Source organism: Chelon labrosus (genome assembly GCF_963514085.1).
Source record: "Chelon labrosus genome assembly, chromosome: 6".
In the NCBI taxonomy this organism is placed as follows: domain Eukaryota; kingdom Metazoa; phylum Chordata; class Actinopteri; order Mugiliformes; family Mugilidae; genus Chelon; species Chelon labrosus.
In genome coordinates, this window is record NC_140342.1 from 19930141 (window position 1) to 19953292 (window position 23152).

Below are 23152 nucleotides of genomic sequence, written 5' to 3' on the forward strand. Positions count from 1 at the left end.
CATGATAGGCTAAAAAGGGATATAAACCATGTTAATTTGCATGCGGTGGGCAGGGAAACACTTTTCACAGTTACAACGACCTCCGTGGAAATATCTCTGAAGAAGGAAGGGGAAGTTCATGCAGACAGAGGGGGGTTTCACAACACACCCCCCCCCCCCCCCCCTTCTCTCATCCGTGCTGCTCTCATAAGCTGAACACAGCTCTGCCGGTCGTCCAGAGGCGATGCCGGAGTTTGGAGAGACGAGCGAACGGCTCAGCGCGCAGCGTCTGTCATGTGGAGCGCAGACTTAAAATAGGCACAAAGTTTTCTTCTCGCTGGCACCGACCTGCTGTTTACATCGCTCTCCGCCAACATGGAGTACTGGAGGCAGTGCGCGGTGTGGCTGATCGGCTGCAACGTGCTGCCGGCGAACCACCGGGTCACCGCGGACACGGCGCAGGTGTTCGACTTGGCGCAAACCCTGCGGGACGGGGTGTTGCTGTGCCAGCTGCTCAACAACCTGAGGCCAAACACCATCAACCTGAAGGAGATCAATCTCAGGCCGCAAATGTCACAGGTACACTGATCATTTCAGAGCTGCTGTCAAACTAACTTTTGGTAGTAACGCTTTCAGAGGAACTGCAAAAATACTGTGAAAGAATCTCAAAAATCACGCAGTGGTAGATGCTGACAATAGTCCAGGACAGTGTACGTTCATTAATTCAATGCACAGATACTCCAGAGTCAAATTAAGAGGTCAGCCTAATTAAAATTCATGGAGTAGGTAGTGTTGAAGCCACAAGTTGGCAGCTGCTTTTCAAGAAATGACTGTAGTGGAAAATACAAATGTAGCACTTCCACATAATGTTTCTAAAAAGCACTGCCACAGGAAGCAAGGAGAAAGCTTATTAGAACAGTATAAAGTCTAATGGTTGCTACTAGGCCTGCAGGAACAAAGATAATTAGGGGACTGGAAATGGGCCGTGTCCAGTGTTATTATACGGCAGACTTATGTTTAGTTTTATCCATGCTTTTAAAATAAATCGTAAGGATTTGGAGCTTAAGCCGATCGTTTGATGTCCCAAACGCTGTTAAATACAGACTCTGAACCCCTCTTTGTCGGCGCTGCCTCAGATGAGTGCCACTGTAAACACAAAGTCAACACAGTGACCTATCTGACTGTCAGGTCTTCCGACTGAATCCGTATTTCGCTTGTTTTATTTCTATCACCATCTCAGCAGCTGAAACCATATGCAAGTATATCTTAGATGAGTAAATAAGAGAGTGATAAATGTTCCTCTGCCGGTGGAACCTAAAGAAATGGTCCGAAACTTGACGTCTAATTCTTGCCGCTGTCACTGGAGAGGCCTGATAAAATCCCGTCTTTGATCCACCCTTGAGTTTGGAAACTAGTTTGTGCAGCAGCTTGTAGTTTGCTTTACGACATTTGGAGGCCGCAAAGCTGCACATTTTTATTTAAAAATAAAGGAGAGATAGCCGAGACGTTTTTAAGTCTCAGTTTAAGGTTGCACAAAATAAATCAACATCTAACAAATCCACCAGTGCGTTTCGTGATGCCACCAAGGCTCACGTTGAGCAGAATATGTCCCTGTGAACTCGGTTGAAATATACTTATCAAAGTGTTCACTGATATTTTGTCTGCCTTTTTGTATGACTATCTCTGAACGAGAAAGACTTCCTGTGCGTACTTACAAATGATAAGATCTTTATGCACCTTAAAAGAGAACCTGCAAAGGTCAAAACATCCACTAATAAAACAAAAATACCATAAAAAAGACTGCGCTATAAAGTGCACATAGAGAAGTTAATTATAGATGTGTTCGTTTTGGGGAAGATGGGATATTAAACCAGATGGCTCAAAATTTATTTCATGAAAATGTAATTCTGTATCAATCTGCCACGCATAAGTGGAGACATGTAGTCAAGAGGACTAATTTCGCCTTTAAATCTTTGCTTTAGGGATAAATACGAGGTAATTTCACAGCCAGACATTAGACCGCGGTACGTCTTCTAAACTGCACTGCACATCTGCTTGCTTTTTATTTTCTTGACTGACAGGGAAAGGAAAAGCAATCCCGGGGCACGATGGGTTAAACAATGGCCGGCCGTAGCCTACAGCTGTAGGCCATCTGAGTGATGTCGAGAAAGGCGCGTGTGTCAGTGGGCTTCAGATTTGAAGTGGCGCATTCAGCGTGCCCCACTGACCTACGATCTTAGAAAGGAGAAACGAGGGCGTAAGGGTAATGGGCAGGAGGATGAGAGTTCAGCGTAGTGTGATGAAAATGCACTGAGATTTTATTTTATCGCAGTGCATGTCGTGGTCGTTGGCACAAAACAGTGGCGTAGGGTTAGGTTTAGGGTTAGGGTTAAAAAATATATATAAATGTGCTAAATATCTTTTCTGCTATTCTTGCATTATTTACTTTGTTTGTTCATAAAGAAACGCTTTCCAAATAAAATCCTTCATGAAAATTACGCCAGATGTTGCTAAAAGTCAATACACAGTATATGTTCACAAATTAGACGACAGATAAAAATCCTCTATTAATCCAACGCCCGAATCCCTCAAACAGAAAAACTTAAACACCAGCTCTTGTGGTGTTTTTCTCCATCTAAACTAGATGCGAGCTAGAGGCTGTACGCCAGAGCTCTAACTGTATTCGGGAGCGTGAGGCTGCCGGTGGTGCAAAGCCATCATGTTCAAGCACTTCCTCCACAGACAAACGGGGCCCCAGGGGGCGGTGGAGTGATTACAGGCGTCTCCACGATGAGCTGCTGTGATAAAAAAAAAAAAAGTAGCCTATCTGTTCTCGAGAATCTTGTTACGGCTCTGCTTTTACTGCAAATTATCACAGATGCAGTTTCTGGTTTAGTCATCGCTTAATAATGTGGACAAACAGTTAAATTACACTGGCTGGGTTGTTTATAGTTTATTCACTGGATGTTTTTAGCGCTATATAGTGGCTATGTTTATTCCGAAGTGGACCTTGAACCTTAAACCATAACCAGTTTGACGGTCAGTTTTCCCACTGACACACGGATCCTAGTGGGAAGTGACACCAGCAGAGGACAAAGTCGGCGGTTTCATTTCACGCTGTTAAACTTTCAGATTTCACTTTCAATTTGTGGTTCACTTTCACGTTTATAAAAGTTCCTTTAAATGCCCCGTGCTTTCATTACAAATTGCAAGTACAAGTTTAGAAGGTTTTCCACATTACTTTGGTTTTTATTCACAAAGGTTTTAGATAGTCAGTAATCAGCAGCTACAGTCGATTCGTCTGCCCTTACTTGTGCACCACAAAGCATGCAAAACTATATTTAATACATCCATATCTCAAACAACAATCTTTTATAGCTTATTCAGTGGCACTGCTTCTACAAATAAAATGGCATTTAGAAATTTTCATCAGCAGCACAGAGAAACTTCTTAAAACCATGGCAGTTCTCATTTGAGTGAACACACCTTTTAATTTTGCCCCTGGTTCAGGTATTGGCAGCCAAACCGCACAATCTTTTGGTCAATAATGTACAGAAATGATTGTTTTTCTCACCAAAGACAGCAACAGTGAATATGTGTAGTTTATAGAAACAAACTCTATCAAACTCTCCCAGGTTTGGACAATTCAGTTGACATTTGGTTCATATTTTTGACCTTTGCAGTTCCTGTGCTTGAAGAACATTCGGACGTTCCTGAATTCCTGCTGTGACGCGTTTGGGATGAAGAAGAGTGACTTATTTGAGGCCTTCGATCTCTTCGATGTGCGTGACTTTGGAAAGGTAACGCCCTCATTCGTCGGCTCTCTCTCTCGTGTTATCTTTTCGCTGCCTGTCGTTGCATTTAATGACTGATGGAAGTCTGTGAGCTTTGCGCGATCTTGCCCCCTAACAAGCTGTTTTTAGAAGGAAATCAATGCGGGCGAGCTCATTACACGTCACACTCTATTACAGCTGAGGGATGGTTGCGATTGTGCCGGTCGTCTGTCTAATCGATGGCACATTTTACAGTTTTTTCTCCGTTGTTTGGATGTTATGGTTTGAAGCGGCGGGTCAGAAGTTCAAATGCGTTTTAAAAAAGTTTTTATTTTTTGATAAAAAGCAATAAAAGTAGAGAAATATAAAAGCAAACTTAAATCAATTAATAATGCTTGTTGCAGCTTCCTAAATGTGTCATTCCTGTTAATATCTTTCACCATATTTTGGGAACAAACACAAGAATATTGTGAGCACGGCACTCTCACCTGAATCTGAAGTGCATACGCTTGTGAAGTTTTTGCAGATTGTGCTTCTTATGTGGTTTAGTTAAACATAAAATGTGGTCATTTGCAATCTTATTTCCCACATTTAGCACAAGCAATACATCCAAAATCTTGCAAATAAATTCATATACTGCCCATAAATCCTGTCAAATATTCAAATATCTACTGCATAATGAAGATCTTTGTGATAGAGCCGATCAGAGTTATGATTTCTTCTTTTTCTGATGGAGCCATGTGTGTAAGTTTTGTCCACACTTTGACTGGTCTTGTGTTTTCGTGGTGCGCTCCTTGAAGGCGATTGCTTGGCTTCTTTCTTTTATCGCTGTGTTATTGTGGGGGCCGGTTTCACTGTGTGTACGCGGCGTTACCAGGTCAGTGGGTTTGTAGTGCGCTCTGCCCAGCCACTCTGTGGACTGTCGCTCGCAGCACAGGAGCCTGATTTAACTCCGCAGAAGAAAGCCCGCTCACTCTGAGCAACCGTAGTCCCACATTTCCTTAGTTTAGTGCATTTGGTGCATAAGTTTGCCTCCGAGCGTTATGAGTTCTTCAGGGGGGAAACGTGTCATTATTTGTTTCTTAAGCATATAAATTAGAGCGAGTGTATTCATCTGTACTAAATTATTTATTTCATAGTTCATTACATTAGAAAGCCGGGGTTTATTTTTTTGCTTTGACATATTTAGTGAGAACATTGATTGTATTTATTCTAAATAAATTCAGGAAATTGTGAAGTGCAGTTCGGTGCAAGCATGTGTGAGCAAATCCTAATGAGGAGAAATGTTCTCTAGGCACAATTAGGCACCGCACTGAGAACACTGAGTGTATCACAAGTCTTTCATTTAGGCCTATTATACATGACTGCAGAGCTGAATTCACTTCCCTGTGGAGAATAGAGAGGGGTCGCAAGTGGCTGAGAACTACGAGCGAGCGCATATTGAGCTTTGCGTGCAGTTTTTCCCACACAGACTCCCTTTTCTTCCAGTTCAGTGTGGTGCTCTAAAGAAGCTTCCAGTTAATCTGGCTGCTGATAATCCCACATGGGAGGTGGCGCCTGCAAATATGTACAGTACATGCATAATCTCAGTCATGTTCAAGGAGGGGAAAGATTGCGCTGCTGCTGCTGCTGCTTTTTTTTTTTTTTTTCTCATCACTAGTTAGACATACGGGTGTCTGCAGGTTCAGCGACTGGGGCTGGCTCCACTCCAGGAAGTGATGTACGGCCGAACAAGCAATGCTCTTCCTTGTTTTCCAGAAACATCCAAAGGAGAACATCTCAAATCTCGGGCCAGTCTAATCCACTCGAGTTGTGCCAACTCTGCCCGTAGACTGAGCATTAGTCCACTGAATATCTAATGAGAGCTCCCTAACCTACATTCCTCTGCTGAATTTCTGCAGGCTGCACCACGGGCAGCCACGGTGACTGCGTGCAGCAGCCTGCAGGTCACAGAGATGAAGGGAAGATCTGAACAATGTTTTTATTTTTTTGCCTTCAGCGTAAACTAACATCAGCCTCTCTTCAGGTGAACAGGGTATTTAGGGTTGAAGGCCTGTAGTTTCTTCACTGTAGCTGTTGTTTTGGGAAATAAACACATTCCTGGTGAGAATATGATGAGAACGTAGATTGAGCATATAGTAAACTATCAACAGTCAGCTAGACCGATTCTGTCTAACAGACTATTCCTTTCATTCTAGGTCAAGAAATAGACCAGCACTATTTTAATAATTTGGTAGAAAAGTAGATGTAGATCCAAGATTCTTTATTGTCAAATACTATGCAACAACTATGCAGCATCAATTAAATATATCGAAAAGAAATAGAATAGAAACGGAATAAAAGCAGAATTGTGCATGTGCATGCGTGTGAGGCAGTTCAGCAGATATGTTGCATTGACTGAGATAACTGTCCTGTGCTAAACCGTCGTAGCTTTATATTTATTGTGCAAGCATGACAGTGGTGTCTTTCTCCTCACTTAACCTTGGGCCCTAAAGCTAGTCAACATACAGCTCTGGAAAAAAATAAGAGAGCACTGCAAAATGATCAGTTTTGCTGGTTTTGCTATGTATTTATTAAAATGAACATTTTTGTTTCATTCTATAAAGTGCTGACAACATTTCTCTCAAATTTGAAATTAAAATATTGCCATTTAGAGCATTTATTGGCAGAAAATGACAACTGGTCAAAATAACAAAAAAGGTGCAGTGTTTTCAAACCTCGAATAATGCAAAGAAAACATTTCTTGAACAACACAACACTAATATTTTAACTTAGGAAGAGTTTAGAAATCATTATTGGTGGGATAACCTCAATCTTTAATCACAGCAGTGTTTTTTTATAATCTTCCTCATAAAATAAGATTTGGTTCAGGTGATCACCTGATCAGTGTCTCAGTAAGCAGAATGAGGAGGCTTGTGTTGGAATCGAACAACCACTGGAATGGACTGGCTGCCATAGATGTAGAGATGCTGATTTAAGAAACATTTGTGGGAGTGGTCTCTTAATTTTTTCCAGAGCTGTATTTCGCAAAATGTCAAAATATTTCTTAAACCGAGCTGAATAAAATAACGTAACAGTAAGGTTATTGGTCAGTGTTAATGAATACCGTCTTCCTCAATGTCAGCTGTTGGTGGAAGCTCTTGCTTGTTACATAACGCTTTGGATTGCTATACCTAGACTTTACGGATAGCTGAGCGACCGTGTTTGATATCTCCATTCATGTTTTATTTTGATTCATTGCATCCTGTTAAAATTCTCCTCCGTTCTGCTTAGCTTTCATTTTTTAACTGCACTCCTGAGATAGACTTAGTAAATAGGCCACTCTAACCAAGGTGGTCGGACTTCAGCTTAGCTTGTGGCTTTGCTTCTCGAGTCACACACATCTTAAACTCAGGCGAGGCACGTGTGAGATCGACTTCTTTTTAAAACAGCCTGCAATGTTTCAGACTTCAGTGCACTAAACTAACTAATGTTCGTCTGATTTGTGCGTCACACGGGTTCCTTCTTTTCTCTTAAAGACGGTAAATTCAACTTTTTATTCTTTAGATGTTCTCCTTCGGCACGACACGCTAGCCCTGTATATTGTGGCCTTAGCTATCACCTTTTAAATCAGTTGTAATGGGTGTGACGTGCAGCAGAATTAGATTTGCTCTGATGACGATGTGATAAGTGCAAAAATACCGCAGAGATAAAATCGTTATATTTAACTCGTAATGCTCTCAGCGAGGGATCTAAATGCAAATTAATTTACAACTATTCAAAGATTTTCTCGAATAAGCTGGCACGTGATCATAAGGGCACGACTGCGTTCCAGTTGTGGAAATGACACACAGCTAAACATTAGGGTAAATGTTAGCACATATAGTAACTCTGCATAGCTAACGAGTGCAATGATCTCACTTCCGAGGCAACGTTTCTTCTTTCATTCAGAAAAAAACAACAACAACATTTCGACTGCTGTAAATAACTTCTGACAACGATGAAGGCCCTTTTTTGCTCTTTTAAAGCCGCTCTCTCTCACGTTATAAACGCAACTCTGTCAAGACACCGGCACACCTGGGTTCAGCCAAAGCCACAGCACCCATTCACACAGGAAGAGGAGATAAACTGCAGACAGAAAGGCTGTTCTAGTTAACCCCACCAACAATCTTTATTAACCATCCAAGTCCTGCCAGAAAGTTTGCAGTTGTGTTACCAGAGAAGTTAGAGGGAAAGTGTTAACAGGTGCCAGGTGAACTGCGGTCTTGGTGTTATTGTATTTACTTTCACTACTTCACCTGTCATATGTTCTGAACAAAAAAAAACAAAACACAAAAAGCCACAAAAAATTCAGTTATGATCTTGTATCTGGTTGGATAAATAAATGGACATCAATGGTGAACATCAGAGCATTATCTTGTTTTTAAGGTGTTTCGCTAGGAGGATCAACGTATTTAAAGTTTAACCTTGCTTTTGGCAAACGTTAATTTTTTACACTTGCTTATGTAGAGGACGGTGTATCGCTGTTATTGTTGTTATGTAGTGACAGTGTCAAAGTATTGAGCAGTTTTCTCTCGCCTTTCTTTCGCTTCTAAATCTAAACTTCTTTTAGACGTGCACTCCTCTTCTGACACGCACACACACACCCGCCACCGCACTGACACAGGCATGTGATGCATAGGTGTGAGTTTGAGGTGGCCTGACCGTTTCCTGTCGTAGCTCTCCCAGCTGTTTGTGTTTCAACTTTTTTTATGAATAGAATTTTATTTAATGTAGAACATTTAATGTAGAACATGAGAAATAAAAGAAATGATCTGCACATTGCCGCACTGCAGACGGCACACTACGCCGTACAGCCGCGTAACTACTATATAAAGAGAAAAATACGATGGAATAAGATATTTGATTTAGGAATTTAATGCAATGGTCACAATTGCAGAAAAGATTAAATAAACAATAAATCAGAATGAGTTGTTGCACTGTTTTGTGTGCTGACGTATTTTGCCGCTGCTGTCACAAGTGTTGCTTGACTTTTATTTTGGTAAAGGAATAGAGTCGTTAGTAGCTTGTTGTGTACACATTAACTGACCCTACATCTACCACCATGCCTTTTGATACTATTAGGTTAGGTATTTTATACCTTTGTAAAATAGTACAGAGATGGATAAAGAAAGCTCCACAGCTGGATACAGAGGTGGCCTGACTTTACATTTTCATAGCTAGTGTGTTGCGTCCTGCTGAGACACTGATCGCTGTTTAGCCGATGCATGCCAATGTCAAGGTGTTATTTTTTTTTCAATTATTTGTGGTTATCACATCGCTTTTTTGGCTTTTGGGGTGGCAGCTGGGCTTGCAGGTGTTTGGTAACATTATACATGGCGGTAAATACAGAACGACAAAGTATTTTCTCATGAAACCGGTTGCTTGAGCAGTTTGTGCTTTCGGTGCGCTCAGTGTTCACATCATGGGATGGATTTCAGGGATGAGACAGGCCATTTGGGTGATGCGAGCAAACAACTCAAATCGGGGAAATGTAACACCAGTTCCACTAAAATTGTGTTTAACCAGATTGAGTTATTGACTTCAGCTGACATGATGCATCCATTTGTTTGGCATCCACGGTTCGTTTCGCTCGGCACTGACATGGAGACTTTTTTTAACTCAGAAACTGGTGATTATCAGATATGACGTTTGTCTCTTACACACAAACACACTTTCTTACTCTGAGATATTCAGCAATGTGATTTCATGAAACTTTGTTTCACCAGGTCATGGACACTCTATCCAAGCTCTCTTACACAGCGACTGCTCAGCAAGGAGGATTCAAGTAAGTCATTTGCGGTAATGGCCCTACAGCCACTGTGTACGTGTGCCTCCCTTTTGCTTCCATTCACCTCCTCCTCCACCTTCACCTCCACCTCCCCTTACTGACATTGCAACCACAGCTGCATCTCACACTAATTTCCAGTTTTACCAACTGTTACATTCATTACTGAAATGAAAAAAAAAAAATCCCATTTAATTTAAGTTCAATCAAGCTAGTGTAAAAAACATAGCCACAAAACAACAGCTGGTTGATTTAATATATAAATATATAAATTTAATATATGACTGCTTAAGGGAAAATGCAAAGCAAAGTAATAAAAAATCCTTCACTCAAATCAGACAGTGACTTGTCTCAGGATGAAACTGTTTCTTTTTTGTATGATCTAAAATTATGGTGTTTTTTTACATTGTAATAATTAATCTTTAATTATTATTATTTCTGGCATCCAGCGACTCTGCATCTTGAAATCCCAATTGCTGTTTTTCAAGTTGCTCTTGTACATTTGTCCAAATGAATTACTTCAACCCCTTTCTAGTTTGCAAAAGACATAGTGGACTGTTCTAGATATCTGAATATATATTGACACGTCCTTGGTTAGCTCAGTTTCTTCATTGCTTTGTTTTTTTTTCTGTTAAACACTGAACCTTGTGCTGCTTTGCTCTCACTTCCAGGCCATTCCCAACGGAGGAGAGCCTGAAAGACGAGGACATCTACAACAACCTGGAAGACCTGATTGAGTATGTATGATTCTCCTCTCCGCGGGTCTTTAACTGCCATTGATAAAACATGATTATTTCTCTTAGTAGCCAAACCAGCTTTTGCTCATCATCCATCCTCTCCAGGGGTCCGGACACCCACATGTTTTGGTAAAGGGCTGGCTTTCTCTGTTACTGTCAGAGTAAGCAAATGAGTAACGCTGCATGTTTTTTTTTTGCTGAGCGCTTGCATACCACCCACATCAAGGTTCTGGATGGGTGCTGCTGACAGTGTGATTGATAGATGAAGAAGATACAATATTTGTATGAGTCTCATGACACATAAGGGTTCCAGATTTCATTCTGTAATGCATGCAGTGATCAGTCGTTGAGTAAAGGCTGATGACAAATATGCAAAAAATAAATAAAAAAGCAAACCAAGGCATTTTTAGTTAAACGTAAATTAAAAAAAAAAAGTGTAAAAGTTGCTGCTGATATCCAGGCAATGGTCACACAGCACATCTTAGAGGTGTTAATGAGTATGTTGGTGCTTTTTTTGCAATAGTGAGAATGTTCTGGATGACGAGGATGACCTGTACGCTGCGGTCTACGGTCTGGAAGAAGACCAAGCAGGTGGAGAGATCTATGAAGACCTCATGAGGACTGAGCAGCATCCCCCACTGGTACCACAATGAGTCAGCCTTGCACACACACAGACATACACACATTTGTATTGGCTATCTTCGTGAGGACATTCATTGAAATAATGCATTCCCCAGCCCCTAGTTCACTAGTCTTAACCCTCAAACAGCTTTGTAAAGAAGTGAGAACCAACCAAAATGTCCCCACTTTGCACAAATGTCCTCACTCCACGGGTGTACAACTCAGAGTGGGCCTCAGAAAGATAGCTGAAAAAGAAGACACACACACATACATGTTTATATGGCTATCTTTGTGAGGACATTCATTGGCATAATGCATTCCCTAGCCCCTCACCCTAACCCTAACCATCTCAGCTAAGTGCCTAACCCCAACCCTCACCCCTAACCCTGACCCAGTTGTAACCTTTACCATAAAACCAAGTCTTACCCCTCAAACGGCCTTGTAAAAAAGTGAGGGCGGCCAAAATGTCCTCACTTTGCACAAATGTCCTCACTCCAAGGGTGTACAACTCAAAGTGGGCCTCAGAAAGATAGCTGAACAAGAAGACACACACACATACATGTTTATATGGCTATCTTTGTGAGGACATTCATTGGCATAATGCATTCCCTAGCCCCTCACCCTAACCCTAACCATCTCAGCTAAGTACCTAACCCCAACCCTCACCCCTAACCCTAACCCAGTTGTAAACTTTACCATAAAACCAAGTCTTAACTCTCAAACAGCCTTGTAAAGAAGTGAGGGCGGCCAAAATGTCCTCACTTTGCACAAATGTCCTCACTCCAAGGGTGGACAACTCAAACTGGGTCTCAGAAAGAGAGCTATACAAGAAGACACACACACACAAATAGTGGTATAGCTTTCTTTGTGAGGACATTCATTGGTATTATGCATTCCCTAGTCCCTCACCCTAACCCTATCCATCTCAACTAACACTAACCCTTACGCCTAACTCTGACCATAACGGTATACAGATAGCATAATGGTAGCCTTTACCCTAAAGCAGAGTCTTAACCCTCAAACACTGCACTTTGTCCTCACTCAGATGGTGTAAAATTCAAACTGGTCCTTCCGCCCTAGAGGTTCCTGTTGAAAGATATATATATCTGGTGCCATTTTCAAAGGTTGCCAAGCGTGAAATTTTCACTGAAGAATGAAAATGCTGCTACCTACTAGTACTACTATGACTAAAATTATGAAAATTAATAAATTAATGACTAATGTTTTATTCCTTAAGCCGCTTTTCACTTACATCAAATTTGATGTATGAGAATTGATTTTGCCCTTAAAGTTTTGCAGCTGTGACTGATCATGTTTGGGGATAATTATTAAAAATTAATTAAAATGGAAACACTAAAAACTATACTTACCTTAAACATCTGTATACATTTCTTTCGTTACTTTTCGCCGATACTACTAACTTGGAGTACTGCAGGGGTCTATTTTAGGCCCCATTTGTATGTTTTGTTTTACATTATTTCCGTGGCTTTTTCTCTCACTTGTCAAGCATGTGCTGATGATAACATTAACGTGCATTTACAGATAACATACTGCCTTTAGCTTTAAATATTCATCCTTCCCAAGGACTACAGATGAACCGTAGCCATCTGGCAAAACACTCTGTTTCTGTTCCGTCTGTTTCAGTGAGCAGGTGTTCACAGTTATGGACTGGACCACATGTATCTAAGACCAAATAACCAAGAATCAAATCAAATCAGGAACTAGTATCAAATGTTTTTTTTTGTATTAGGTGTATTAGTAAAATTTGACAAAAATATTTTCAGCAATATCACTATTTCTCAGCTCCTGCCTCACATGGTTGAGTGATACACTGTAACTAGGAAGAATTATTATTGAGCACATACTCTGAACACACGACCAAACAAAATCAGATTGCAATATTCAAACAATATTTTATATAAAATTTGTCTTTCTAGAAGCAGGCAGAGGTGGACGTCCGGAGCTGCTGCCTTACAGAAATCAAACAGACAGAGGAGAAATACACAGAAACCCTGGAGTCCATCGAGAAGGTACCGAATCTTTTTTAATGTCAGAGATCATATATTGTTCAGAACAAACCTTAATGTCACCTACTGTAAGTGTTAAATTGTTATCATTATTATTATTATATCATCACGTTCACAGCACAGCACAGGTATTTTAGGGGTTTTTGAGGGAACTTCTCAGTTATCAGTTCCCTAATTTGCATTTCTATCAACCTGTTATCAGACGTCTAACATGACGTCCATCAGTAGTTTCACTATGAGTGTCACTGGTTATTCCAAACTACCCTTTATATAGCTAAAAGTGAAAAAGGGGATGAAATGTTTTGTATAAGTTTATATGTCTTTCTTTTGTCCAGTATTTCCTGAATCCACTGAAGAAATTCTTCTCTGCGGCCGAAATTGACAAAGTTTTCGTCAACATTCCAGTAAGAGATTTCCTCTTCTTGCCACGTGACGTGAAAATAGAACCTTTCCGTTCAGATACTGATGGCTTCCTTCTTCTGTCGCAGGACCTGGTAAAAGTTCACAAGAGCCTGATGGTTGAAGTGCAAGATTCCATCCTCAATAAAAATGCCTTAAACCTCTATCAAATCTTCATCAGCTACAAAGAAAGGTGTCGGAGAAGTTAATTCGGGTGTTTTTGGTGCTAATTTATTTCAATCTTTTAGTCTTAAAAAATTATGTGTGATAGTTTCCATTGACTGATGTCTCCTAATTTGCTTTGTGAAGTTGTATCTCTAGTAGTGATGAAGTACATGTGCAGAAGGTTTCATTGTAGGTTAATTCCACCACAGAACTTGATGTTAATACAGTAATAGAAAGATGGCGATGAAGACTTTTCTTTTTCTAACTCTGTTCTGCACACTGGAGGTCTTTCATTTGAATTATATGACAGCTATGTGGTCTTACGGATGTGTGTTTTAAACGCACTGAAGCTAAATGTTGTTTGCATTTTCTTCTTTTAGAGAAATGATCATTTTCTTACAGAGTCGATTAAGTGTTTTATTGTCAGTGAAATAATAACGGTGTGAGAGAATCTCTTGACAACGTGATTGTGACATATCGTGGCGTTCTGTATTTTGCACAAGCGTCTGTATCACTGTCTGCTGATTGGCACTTACTTAACAGCCTCTCACTTCTCCTGTTTCCCTCTTGACTTGTAGGCTGCTCATTTATGGGATATACTGTAGTCGGGTGGAGATTGCCATCGCTGTTTTGGACCTCATCTGCAAAGAGAAAGAGGATGTCCGTCTGAAACTGGAGGTGACACATCTGAAGCTGCACCACCTATAACACACTTTCACAATCCTAATCCATATACATATATATCAAGCTTTTCAGTGACTCCTAGTGTATACATTGAACACTACACCTACATCAGAGAGTAATTTCAATTCACTTTTTATTGAATTATTATCTTACATATTTGTAAAATAAAGGTATAAAGAAGTTAACGTCCTATCATACTTTGCGCGAAGTATTAAGATAAATTACATATTCCATTAATTTCATTATTTGGCAACTATGACAAAACTGAGGGTCTATGTGTATTCCAGGAGTGCTCCAAAAGAGCCAACAATGGGAAGTTCACACTGAGGGACCTGCTGGTTGTCCCGATGCAGAGAGTCCTCAAGTACCATCTCCTTCTACAGGTAAAGACGCTGCCTGACTCACACATTTAAAGCACGTGCCACACAATAGCAAGGAGTGTCTCTTTTTCAGTTTCAGTGATTCGTCTGTATTATCACTTAAATCTGCTGAATCTCCTTGCTACCATTATTTTTTACTTTATCATTACTTTCTATGTGTATAAAGTTACTAGCTCCACTGGAACTCACTTTAAAGTGAATGTGTAGCTCTCAAAAAATCACTGGTTTCAACTTCACAAATGTGATATATTTTGATTTATTTTTACGTTTTATGATTAAATTGAGTTCGATTCCATCGCAGACCTTTCTGTGCGGAGTTTGCATGTTCTGCCTGTGGTTGCGGGGGTTCTCTCTGGGTTCTTCGACTTCCTCCCACCGTCCAAAGACATGCTAGTTAGGTTCATTGGTGATTCTAAATTGGCCGTAGGTGTGCATGTGAATGGTTGTCTGTCTCTCTGTGTTAGCCCTGTGATAGACTGGAGACCTGTCCAGGGTGTACCCTGCCTCTCGTCCAATGACAGCCGGGATAGGCTCCAGCCCCCCTGCGACCCTTCACAGAAACAAGCGGTTACAGACGTAGAAGATGATTAAATTGGAAATTTGATTGACAGATAGCAGGCATCTTACCTGGGATGACATATTTCGCTATGTGCTGATATTGTCGTGATTAAAATATTAATTGATAAATCAAGAAAATAATTTCACCTTTTCTAGGGATGCAACATCAGTGTTTGCTCTGTGACAATTGGTGCTTTTAAACATTTTTATGAGGCAGAATCTGCCAAGTTCTGTCCACTTTCATTTTTCTTTCATTATATAAGTGGCCACTTGAGGGCGACATCCTCCACAAATTTGCAATATATGTATTCCCTCCCTTCTCAGCAGCTCCACAAGACAAATTAATAATTTAATTAAATAGAAAGTCAGGCCTATTATGAAAAGTCACTTAGGTTTTGCATTTATTCTTTACTCCTGACATTTGAGAATACAAATACAATAAATAGTCCCATTTCCCCTCAACCAGGGACTTAAAAGGGGAAGATCACTCAATCTAAGACTGTCAGTCATCTGATGGAAAAAAAAGTAAATCTGAAATCAATTCAAATCATTTTTGTAGTGATTCGATGCATGATTGGAGTTCATAAACTTGCTCAGTAAAAGGATCACTCCTGCATGCACCAGTTTCCTGCAGAAACCGGACGTGCAGGCTTTTAAAAATCCCACTAATTTCAGTGCCCGCTGATGAACTGTGTGAGGCCGTCTCCTCTAGTTCGTATGAATCAGAGGTCAGACTGTAGGCTGCTGGCAGGGCGGTTGAGGGCGATGCCTCGAGAGCTGTTCTAAAGTGTTGGAGGGTAAAGGCCTCCGCGGTGATCCTGGGAGTTCTCAGCTGGCCCCCTGAGGAGAAACTGTGTGACGGGGCAATAAGGGGAAGACGGGAAAGAGGAAGTGAGAGAGGGGACGGCTCACTGTAGCTTTCACTATACGTACTCCTTGAAATAACATTTAAGCTCTTAATTTTTTAGATGAGCATCAGATCATGTGTGATTCCACCTACCTTTGATATTAAACGCATATAATCTGCAAATCTGTAATTACGATCAAGATGTCTTCTTTGTTGTTTTATGCTAATGAAACCAAAGGGAGATTCCATAAGAGATTCTTTGTCAACAGATCGGCATCTTTGTGCAGGTTACACAAAGTTATACCAACTATAGCTTAAACATGTTGATTAAAGGAACAGAACATATGTGTGTGTGTGGGTGTTGGGAAGATGATGTGCTCAGAACATCCTTATGTGCCCCCTGCACTATTTTAGGCTCAAATATACATTTGTACATGTTTAGTTAATTATTGTAAGAAAGGAAATCCTGTTGATGAAGCTTTCTTTCTTTTTACTTGTCACTTTATTAAATATGAATGATTAAATTAACACCTGAAGCATGTGCCTCACTGGTGGTATACAGACCTTCAGTAGAGGGAGCACTTCTACACAGTGAAAATACTCCATTACAAGTCTTGTTGTACTGAACTCCCTATTTTAATAAAAGTATTTTACACAGCAGAGAATATTCCCTTTATATTTATAAAATGCATATACTTCCATTTCTAATTATTCCCTCTGAGAGTTTATGAAGTAGATTTGCTTCTTTAAATTCCACTGCTGTTCTTCGCCGTGCAGCTTCATCGCATATTCGCACAGACTGGAACAAATCAGGTTTATTTTTAGTGTATTATGATACAGTTTGATATCGAGTGAAGCCAACCCGTTAAGTAGTCGAAAATCAGAGAAAAGGGAGAAGAAAGACAACTGGCTGTCTTTTGAATTTTAAAAATGCCTATTTGTTATAAAAATAAAAAAAAAAGCCAGCAGCCGCCTTTCATACCATTTACTTTAAAGCCATCTTCATTATCCGATTCCAATCAATAATCCAGCTACTGATTCTAAACGTGATTGTAAACGCAATTGTGTCTGCTGTGTGTGTTCTGTTAGTGGATGTGGTCTGCCATTCATTTTCTGTCCTCCTTCCCTAACAGGAGCTAGTCAAACACACTCAAGATGCGGCCGAGAAGAGCAACTTGAAGATCGCTCTCGATGCCATGAAAGTAAGTGCAGTGGTTACGGTAAATGGCGCGTAATCATGGTGATTCTGGATTCTTAACAATTTAGCTGATTTAGCGGATAATTCCGAAATGGTCTCTGCCACTCGGCTATCAACTTTTATTTGATGAAAGAAAGAAGGAGAAGGAAAAAAAAAACACAAAGCCATGAATCATTCATTCATCGTGTGTTACGGCTTGAAATGGGGGAGAATTGATAAAACTTTACATTGCACTTATTTTTTTTTAGCACTGATTGCTCTGCTTACTCTAATACTGATGACACCCCGAGCTTGACATACAGCTGATCTATGAAGTTGTCAAATTCACAACTTTTGACAAACTGATTTATACTTTTTATTGACGTGATTTTTCTGCTCACAAAGAAGCACACAAATGTTCTACAACTGCGTATAATAACACATATTTGTCTCTTAAATATGAAGCAATAACACACAACAAATTAGCTTAGCATAAAACGGGAAAATCAGCCTAACTCTGCTAGCCTTCGCATTGAACAATCTCTACAAAGGTAGGGACAAGAGTGTTTTAATTTATTTAATTTATTTTACCAGAAGCAATAGTCTTGAACACATTAGCTTAGCTTAGCAAATTAGCTTAGCATCAAAGAGGGCAAATTAGACTAACTCTGCTAGCCTTCACATTGAACAATCTCTACAAAGGTAAGAACAAGAGTGTTTTAATTTATTTACTTTATTTTACCAGAAGCAATAGTCCTGAACAAATTAGCTTAGCTTCGCAAATTAGCTTAGCATTAAAGAGGGCAAATTTGGAAACAAGTTGCTTGGTTCTGTCCAAAGGTTACGACATCCTACACGGCGTTATTGTTTGTCATTAACAAACCTCCATTTCATTTTCCATGTCAGTTTATAGATGGTCCAACTGTTTTTCAGTCTTTATGCTAAGCTATGATAGCCTATGGCATCTGGCTTCAGCTTAATAACGAATAACTTTTATAAAAAGATCCCTGCATGTGAATAAGCAGAATTGGACAACATTACGTTAGTGTATGATTTCTGTAGTCTAAAATTGACTAATCAGATTTAAGCATGCTTTAGTCGCAAGTAGCTAAACAGCTACATAATGTTGTGTCTCAACTCCAACCCTGTTGCTCGTCGGTCTATGAACAGTGATGCAAGGAACAGACACTCTTGGCCCAGATATCCGTTATCTGTTATTTTGATGTCCACTGACTAGGCTGGAAGCCAGTGGATATCAATCCTGTCAAAGATTTCTGAATGGATATAGTTCCCAAAATGTCCAAGGTATCTTCTTTACAAAACAAGTGTGGACAGAATCTTTTTGACTGTTTTCACTTCCTCCACACTTAACCCTAACCTTCACAAAATATGTGAATATGTTTTTTCTGTGTTCCTCAGGATCTGGCTCAGTATGTCAACGAGGTGAAGAGGGACAATGAGACAATAAGGGAGATCGACCAGTACCAGAGGTCTATCGAAAACCTGGTAAAGCATGATCGACATCCGTTGGTGTACAGTTTGAGAAAGTGCAAATTATCGGGAAGATGTTGTTGTTTTTTGTTGAATCATTTACAAGACATCTCTATACCAAATACTTAAATTAGGCATCCAAGCAATTAATTCTCATGACATTAATATGTTTTATTTCTCCTTGATTAACCCAATCAGTGTCAAAGTTACAGTAGTTCAAAAAGAACTCCATATTATGCCTATTAAGAGCTGCAATGATTATCAAGTAGACAAGTCTTTATTAAAGTGCTTAATGTAATAATTGTTGCTTTTATTTGTTGTGCTTGGCTTAAAATAACTTAAGTTCTTCACAATTTGTAAACCTCGACCCCTGGAAAATTTCAAGAGTATTTTTTATTATATTGGGAGATTGTTTTTTTTTTAGAAACCTTAAATAATCTGAATGAAAATAATCATCGGATGTATTGATATTGAATATGGTCAATAGTTGCAGCAATCTCTTGTTAATTACTAATGCCATTAAAATATAACATAATATAGACATAACTTTTGACGTGGAGTACACAACCAGGTTATTATATGAGTACAAGTGTGCTGCTAAGAAAACATAATGCGATGATGTGGATGTGGTCCAAGGGAAAAAAATATGAACCAATTTCAGGCTAGAAAAAAGCGTATCCAGCATCATAAAAGTAAGAGCATGAGAGCCTGTCAGACTGTAAATGCCTACTCCTTATCTTGATTGAATGTGATTGGTGACTTGAATGGATGTCATTTGCCATTACAAAGTCAAATAATACTAATCGGCCAGTGGTGCAAGACTGCCTCCGTATTCATCAGTTTAGTGGACGGACAAAAATAGTAATTTTTGGGGATCTCTTTTGAGATTCTCCTGCTGAACTCATTGTTTTTTTAGTTTGGTTTACATTTGGAGTTGAGTTGAAAGATCTCCTTTGAAACATATGATGGAACGGTGTGCAACATTAACTGTTCTTCTCTGAAAGAAACGGTAGAGACAGACATTCCTCCCAGAAAGGCATTTAAAATGCACCGCAGATTGCCATGCTCTCGTACTAGAAATTATTGATACCTAAAACATTTTATTTTCTTACGATACCTTACTTTATCTTCTTTTCTAAATGAACCGATTCTGGGAGAAGATCTGATTGATTGCACTTCGGCATCAAAAGGTTGATGTGACCAGATGTGATGCAATTTTCAAAGCTTGAGGCAGATGAGAAAATGAAATAAAGAAAAGCTTGGTGTGATAGTATTCATGTTTAACTGCGTCACGTTTTGCTCGCAGAATCAGTCTCTAATCACCTATGGACGGCCGAAGGGTGACGGAGAGGTGCGCATAGTCTCCACCGTTGACAAGAGGAAACAAGACAGGTTGTCATTGCACTTCATTGTCCTCGTTGAAGGTTGCTTTAATGAAACAGAACGATTCAGTAGATTTACTTTATGTACAAAGTTGACTTTTAATAACTGAATTAATTACTTGTTTGCTTGCTTCTAGCACGTGTAGAGCTTAAAAGTCACTGAAATACATTTAACTCTTAATTAAATCGCTGATGCAAGCTTCATATAATCACATACTCTCATCTGAATAAACAAGATTTTGTCGCAATCGATAACAAAGCAACATAACACGCCGTCTTATTGTTCTACAGACACATCTTTTTATTCGATGTGGCCGTCATCGTTTGCAAAAGACGAGGGGACAACTATGAGATGAAGGACATACTCGACCTCAACTTCTTCAAGATCACCAACAACCCAACGTCAGACAGAGAGGGTAAAAAGGTCAGTCGTGTTGAGAAATCACAATATACTGTATTCAGTTTTTTGCTAATTGCTAACTCTAAATCTGTCAGGCTGCGTAGTTTTATGGCTAAAATAAACACAAAAAAAAACTCCATTCTGGGAAACCCTTCATTGAGAAGCCTCGAAATCTAACCCTCTTTTGTCTCGCCGTGCAGTTTGTGCGGCGTGCTATTTCCAGCCTGGTGGGAACGTTCGCAGGCCGTATTGTAGTGGAGGGGACTTGTTGATGTCTTGTTGATGTATGCCCACAGATGGTGCCTTCTCACTCCGCTGCTGATTGCTAATGTGAAACTGACAGCTCGCCAGAATGGGACTGTTCTGTGTTTTTTTCTTTTTCTTTTTTTAATCAAAGGGACTCCATTATCATTCTCATTTACTTTATTACGCATTCATCATATGTGTGTGGGAAATGTGCATGACAGTGATCGGTATTTGACATGCATATCCATTGTCTCGAGGTGCTTTTTGGGGTATTTATGCTCGCCTTTGACAGTATTTCTGAATTAACAGTTGACGCAAACAGTGCTTTATACGCATCTTTACCCTTTTTATTTATCCCTCTTCTAGCATAAAGGTCTATCAATCACACATAACCTTTTCTTAATGCAGCGCAAAACTACACAGACACATAAGAATGCATTTGCAGCACACAGAAACAGATGCTTATTCACAGAGGTCCCGTGTACTAACACCTACAAACACACACCCACACACAAACACAATGCGGGACAGACATGCTAATATCAGGTGATGAATGTGTGCAGTCCTCCAAGGCTACTTAAAGCTATATATCATTTTCTGCTAAATGAAACTTCAGAGTTTGAATGCGGTGCCAGTGAGCACCCACACAGTCATCAATGATTTAACGCTCAGCAGAGCTCTGTAAGCACTCAGGGCTGGCCAATCACTGATGGGTAAACCCGACCACTTTTCTCTTATTAGATATGACACAACAAGCACGGAGCAGGTTATGGTGACAAAAGCAGAGAGGTTTGGGAATTGATTGAATGCACACATAAGAAAAAGCAAGTAGCACTCATACACTATATTACCCATGGATTTTTCTGTACACCTGTAAGACATGGTCAAGAACTTTGGCGGGGGCTTTTGGGTCCACCTTTAAGAATTTTTTTACAAGCTGTCTGGTTTCTCTGAGGCATATTTGCAGACTTTCTGCCTCAGTATTGTCACAGCTTAAGTCTGTCAGCCCTCTGAAGGACTCAGCACTCTGGCTAAACTCCCACTGCTGTAGCACTCTTGACGTTGACGGTATACAAAGCTAACATACTTTTGTTGGTCCGGCATCAAGACACATGAAGCTAAGTCGGTTATGATTGATGATGGCATTAATGGATGTGATGATTGGCTTGTGTTTTGATTGGTGTTTGACCGAACGGCTGAATTACACCATATCACCATAAATCAATCTAGACAGCCTTTAATGCATCTCGTCTTATACAGGACGTAGTACATTTTACCATACGGTGGATAAGATAAAACAGGATAATCCTTAAAACATTTTTTAGGGGTCTTTTGCCTTGTATTGAATTGTTGGGAGTAGTGCTGGGACGTTTGGGGAATGATTGCTGGGCAATGGCACACAAATAGATCTGGTATGTCAATGATGCCCCATAACCACTTGGCCATCCATTGCTGGGCTATAAGAGAAATTAAACATTTTTAATTTTTTATTTCACTGAGTTGTTTTCTCTGAAAATGAGCCATGTCTGTTGGAAAAATAGCAGACTATTCCCTTTTTTTTTTAAACCAAGAATTACTATAGATCGGAAGACTGATTCTACTCCAATGTCTGTATGACAGATCTGAAGGTAACACTGGAAACAGGGGAGAATATCTATCTGAAGGTAGAAAAATCTGTCTAGCAGCACCTCCAGACCTAATTATTTTATGCGCTAGTTCTTTACAAGCAAGACACCAAACATGCGCAGCCTTAGGCAGATGGGTCCCTCCATATGAGCTGGGTTCTGCTCGAGGTTTCTTCCTGTTAAAAGGGAGTTTTTCCTTGCCACCGTTGCCTTCAGGCTTGCTCTGGGGGTTTCAGGCCGGGTTTTTGTAAAGCGTCTTGAGACGATTTGTATTGTTATTGACGCTATATAAATAAAATTGAATTGAATTGAATTGAATTTATGCTAAGCTAAGCTAACTGTCCCCTGCCTGTAGCATCACATTTTCAAATTTACAGATGCACGCGCATTTCTGAACTTCTCAACAGGAAAGCAAATAAACATTTCCAAAAAATACCTAAATATTCCTTAAATATTAGAAATGTTGTGGAAACTGAAGAGTAATTTCCTTCTTCTGGGGGTTTAACATTGCTCAGTCACACAATGGAACATTAGCTTGTTGATGTAAAGTGCTTTATAAATAAAATGTATTATTATTATTACTAGCCTTTGGCAATAACAACAATAGCATTTATTAATATTCAATTTTAATGTTTTATTGATTTAATGGCCACAGCACACGTGGCATTTATCCCTTTAGCTTTTCTACTTATGTAACACCCAATTACAGAGCATCACACAGTGTCTATACTCAAGCGTACGCTTATGCCCCTCGAAAACCCTGCTGGCCCTGCGGTGTCTTTGGTCGGTGCACTGGCCTGACTGCCTTAATCATTCACACTTGTGAAGGTGAGCATAAAAGTCACGGCTGAAGAG

General features: G+C 39.9%; 1 protein-coding gene across 2 annotated transcripts in view; it reads left to right on the plus strand.

The window, feature by feature from the left end:
• Nucleotides 1-223: 223 nt before the first annotated feature.
• The window catches only part of LOC311489111 (guanine nucleotide exchange factor VAV3-like), a 49936-nt gene continuing 27007 nt past the window's right edge, over nt 224-23152 (plus strand). For both annotated transcript variants that reach the window (XM_084546053.1, XM_084546054.1), the window contains exons 1-14: nt 224-558; nt 3663-3779; nt 9500-9558; nt 10230-10295; nt 10819-10936; nt 12854-12946; nt 13279-13347; nt 13432-13535; nt 14086-14185; nt 14479-14574; nt 17110-17178; nt 18573-18659; nt 19951-20036; nt 20318-20450. In XM_084546053.1, coding sequence (XP_084402179.1) covers nt 355-558; nt 3663-3779; nt 9500-9558; nt 10230-10295; nt 10819-10936; nt 12854-12946; nt 13279-13347; nt 13432-13535; nt 14086-14185; nt 14479-14574; nt 17110-17178; nt 18573-18659; nt 19951-20036; nt 20318-20450 — 1401 coding nt within the window. In that variant the 5' untranslated portion in view covers nt 224-354. The remainder of the gene's footprint in view (nt 559-3662; nt 3780-9499; nt 9559-10229; nt 10296-10818; nt 10937-12853; nt 12947-13278; nt 13348-13431; nt 13536-14085; nt 14186-14478; nt 14575-17109; nt 17179-18572; nt 18660-19950; nt 20037-20317; nt 20451-23152) is intronic.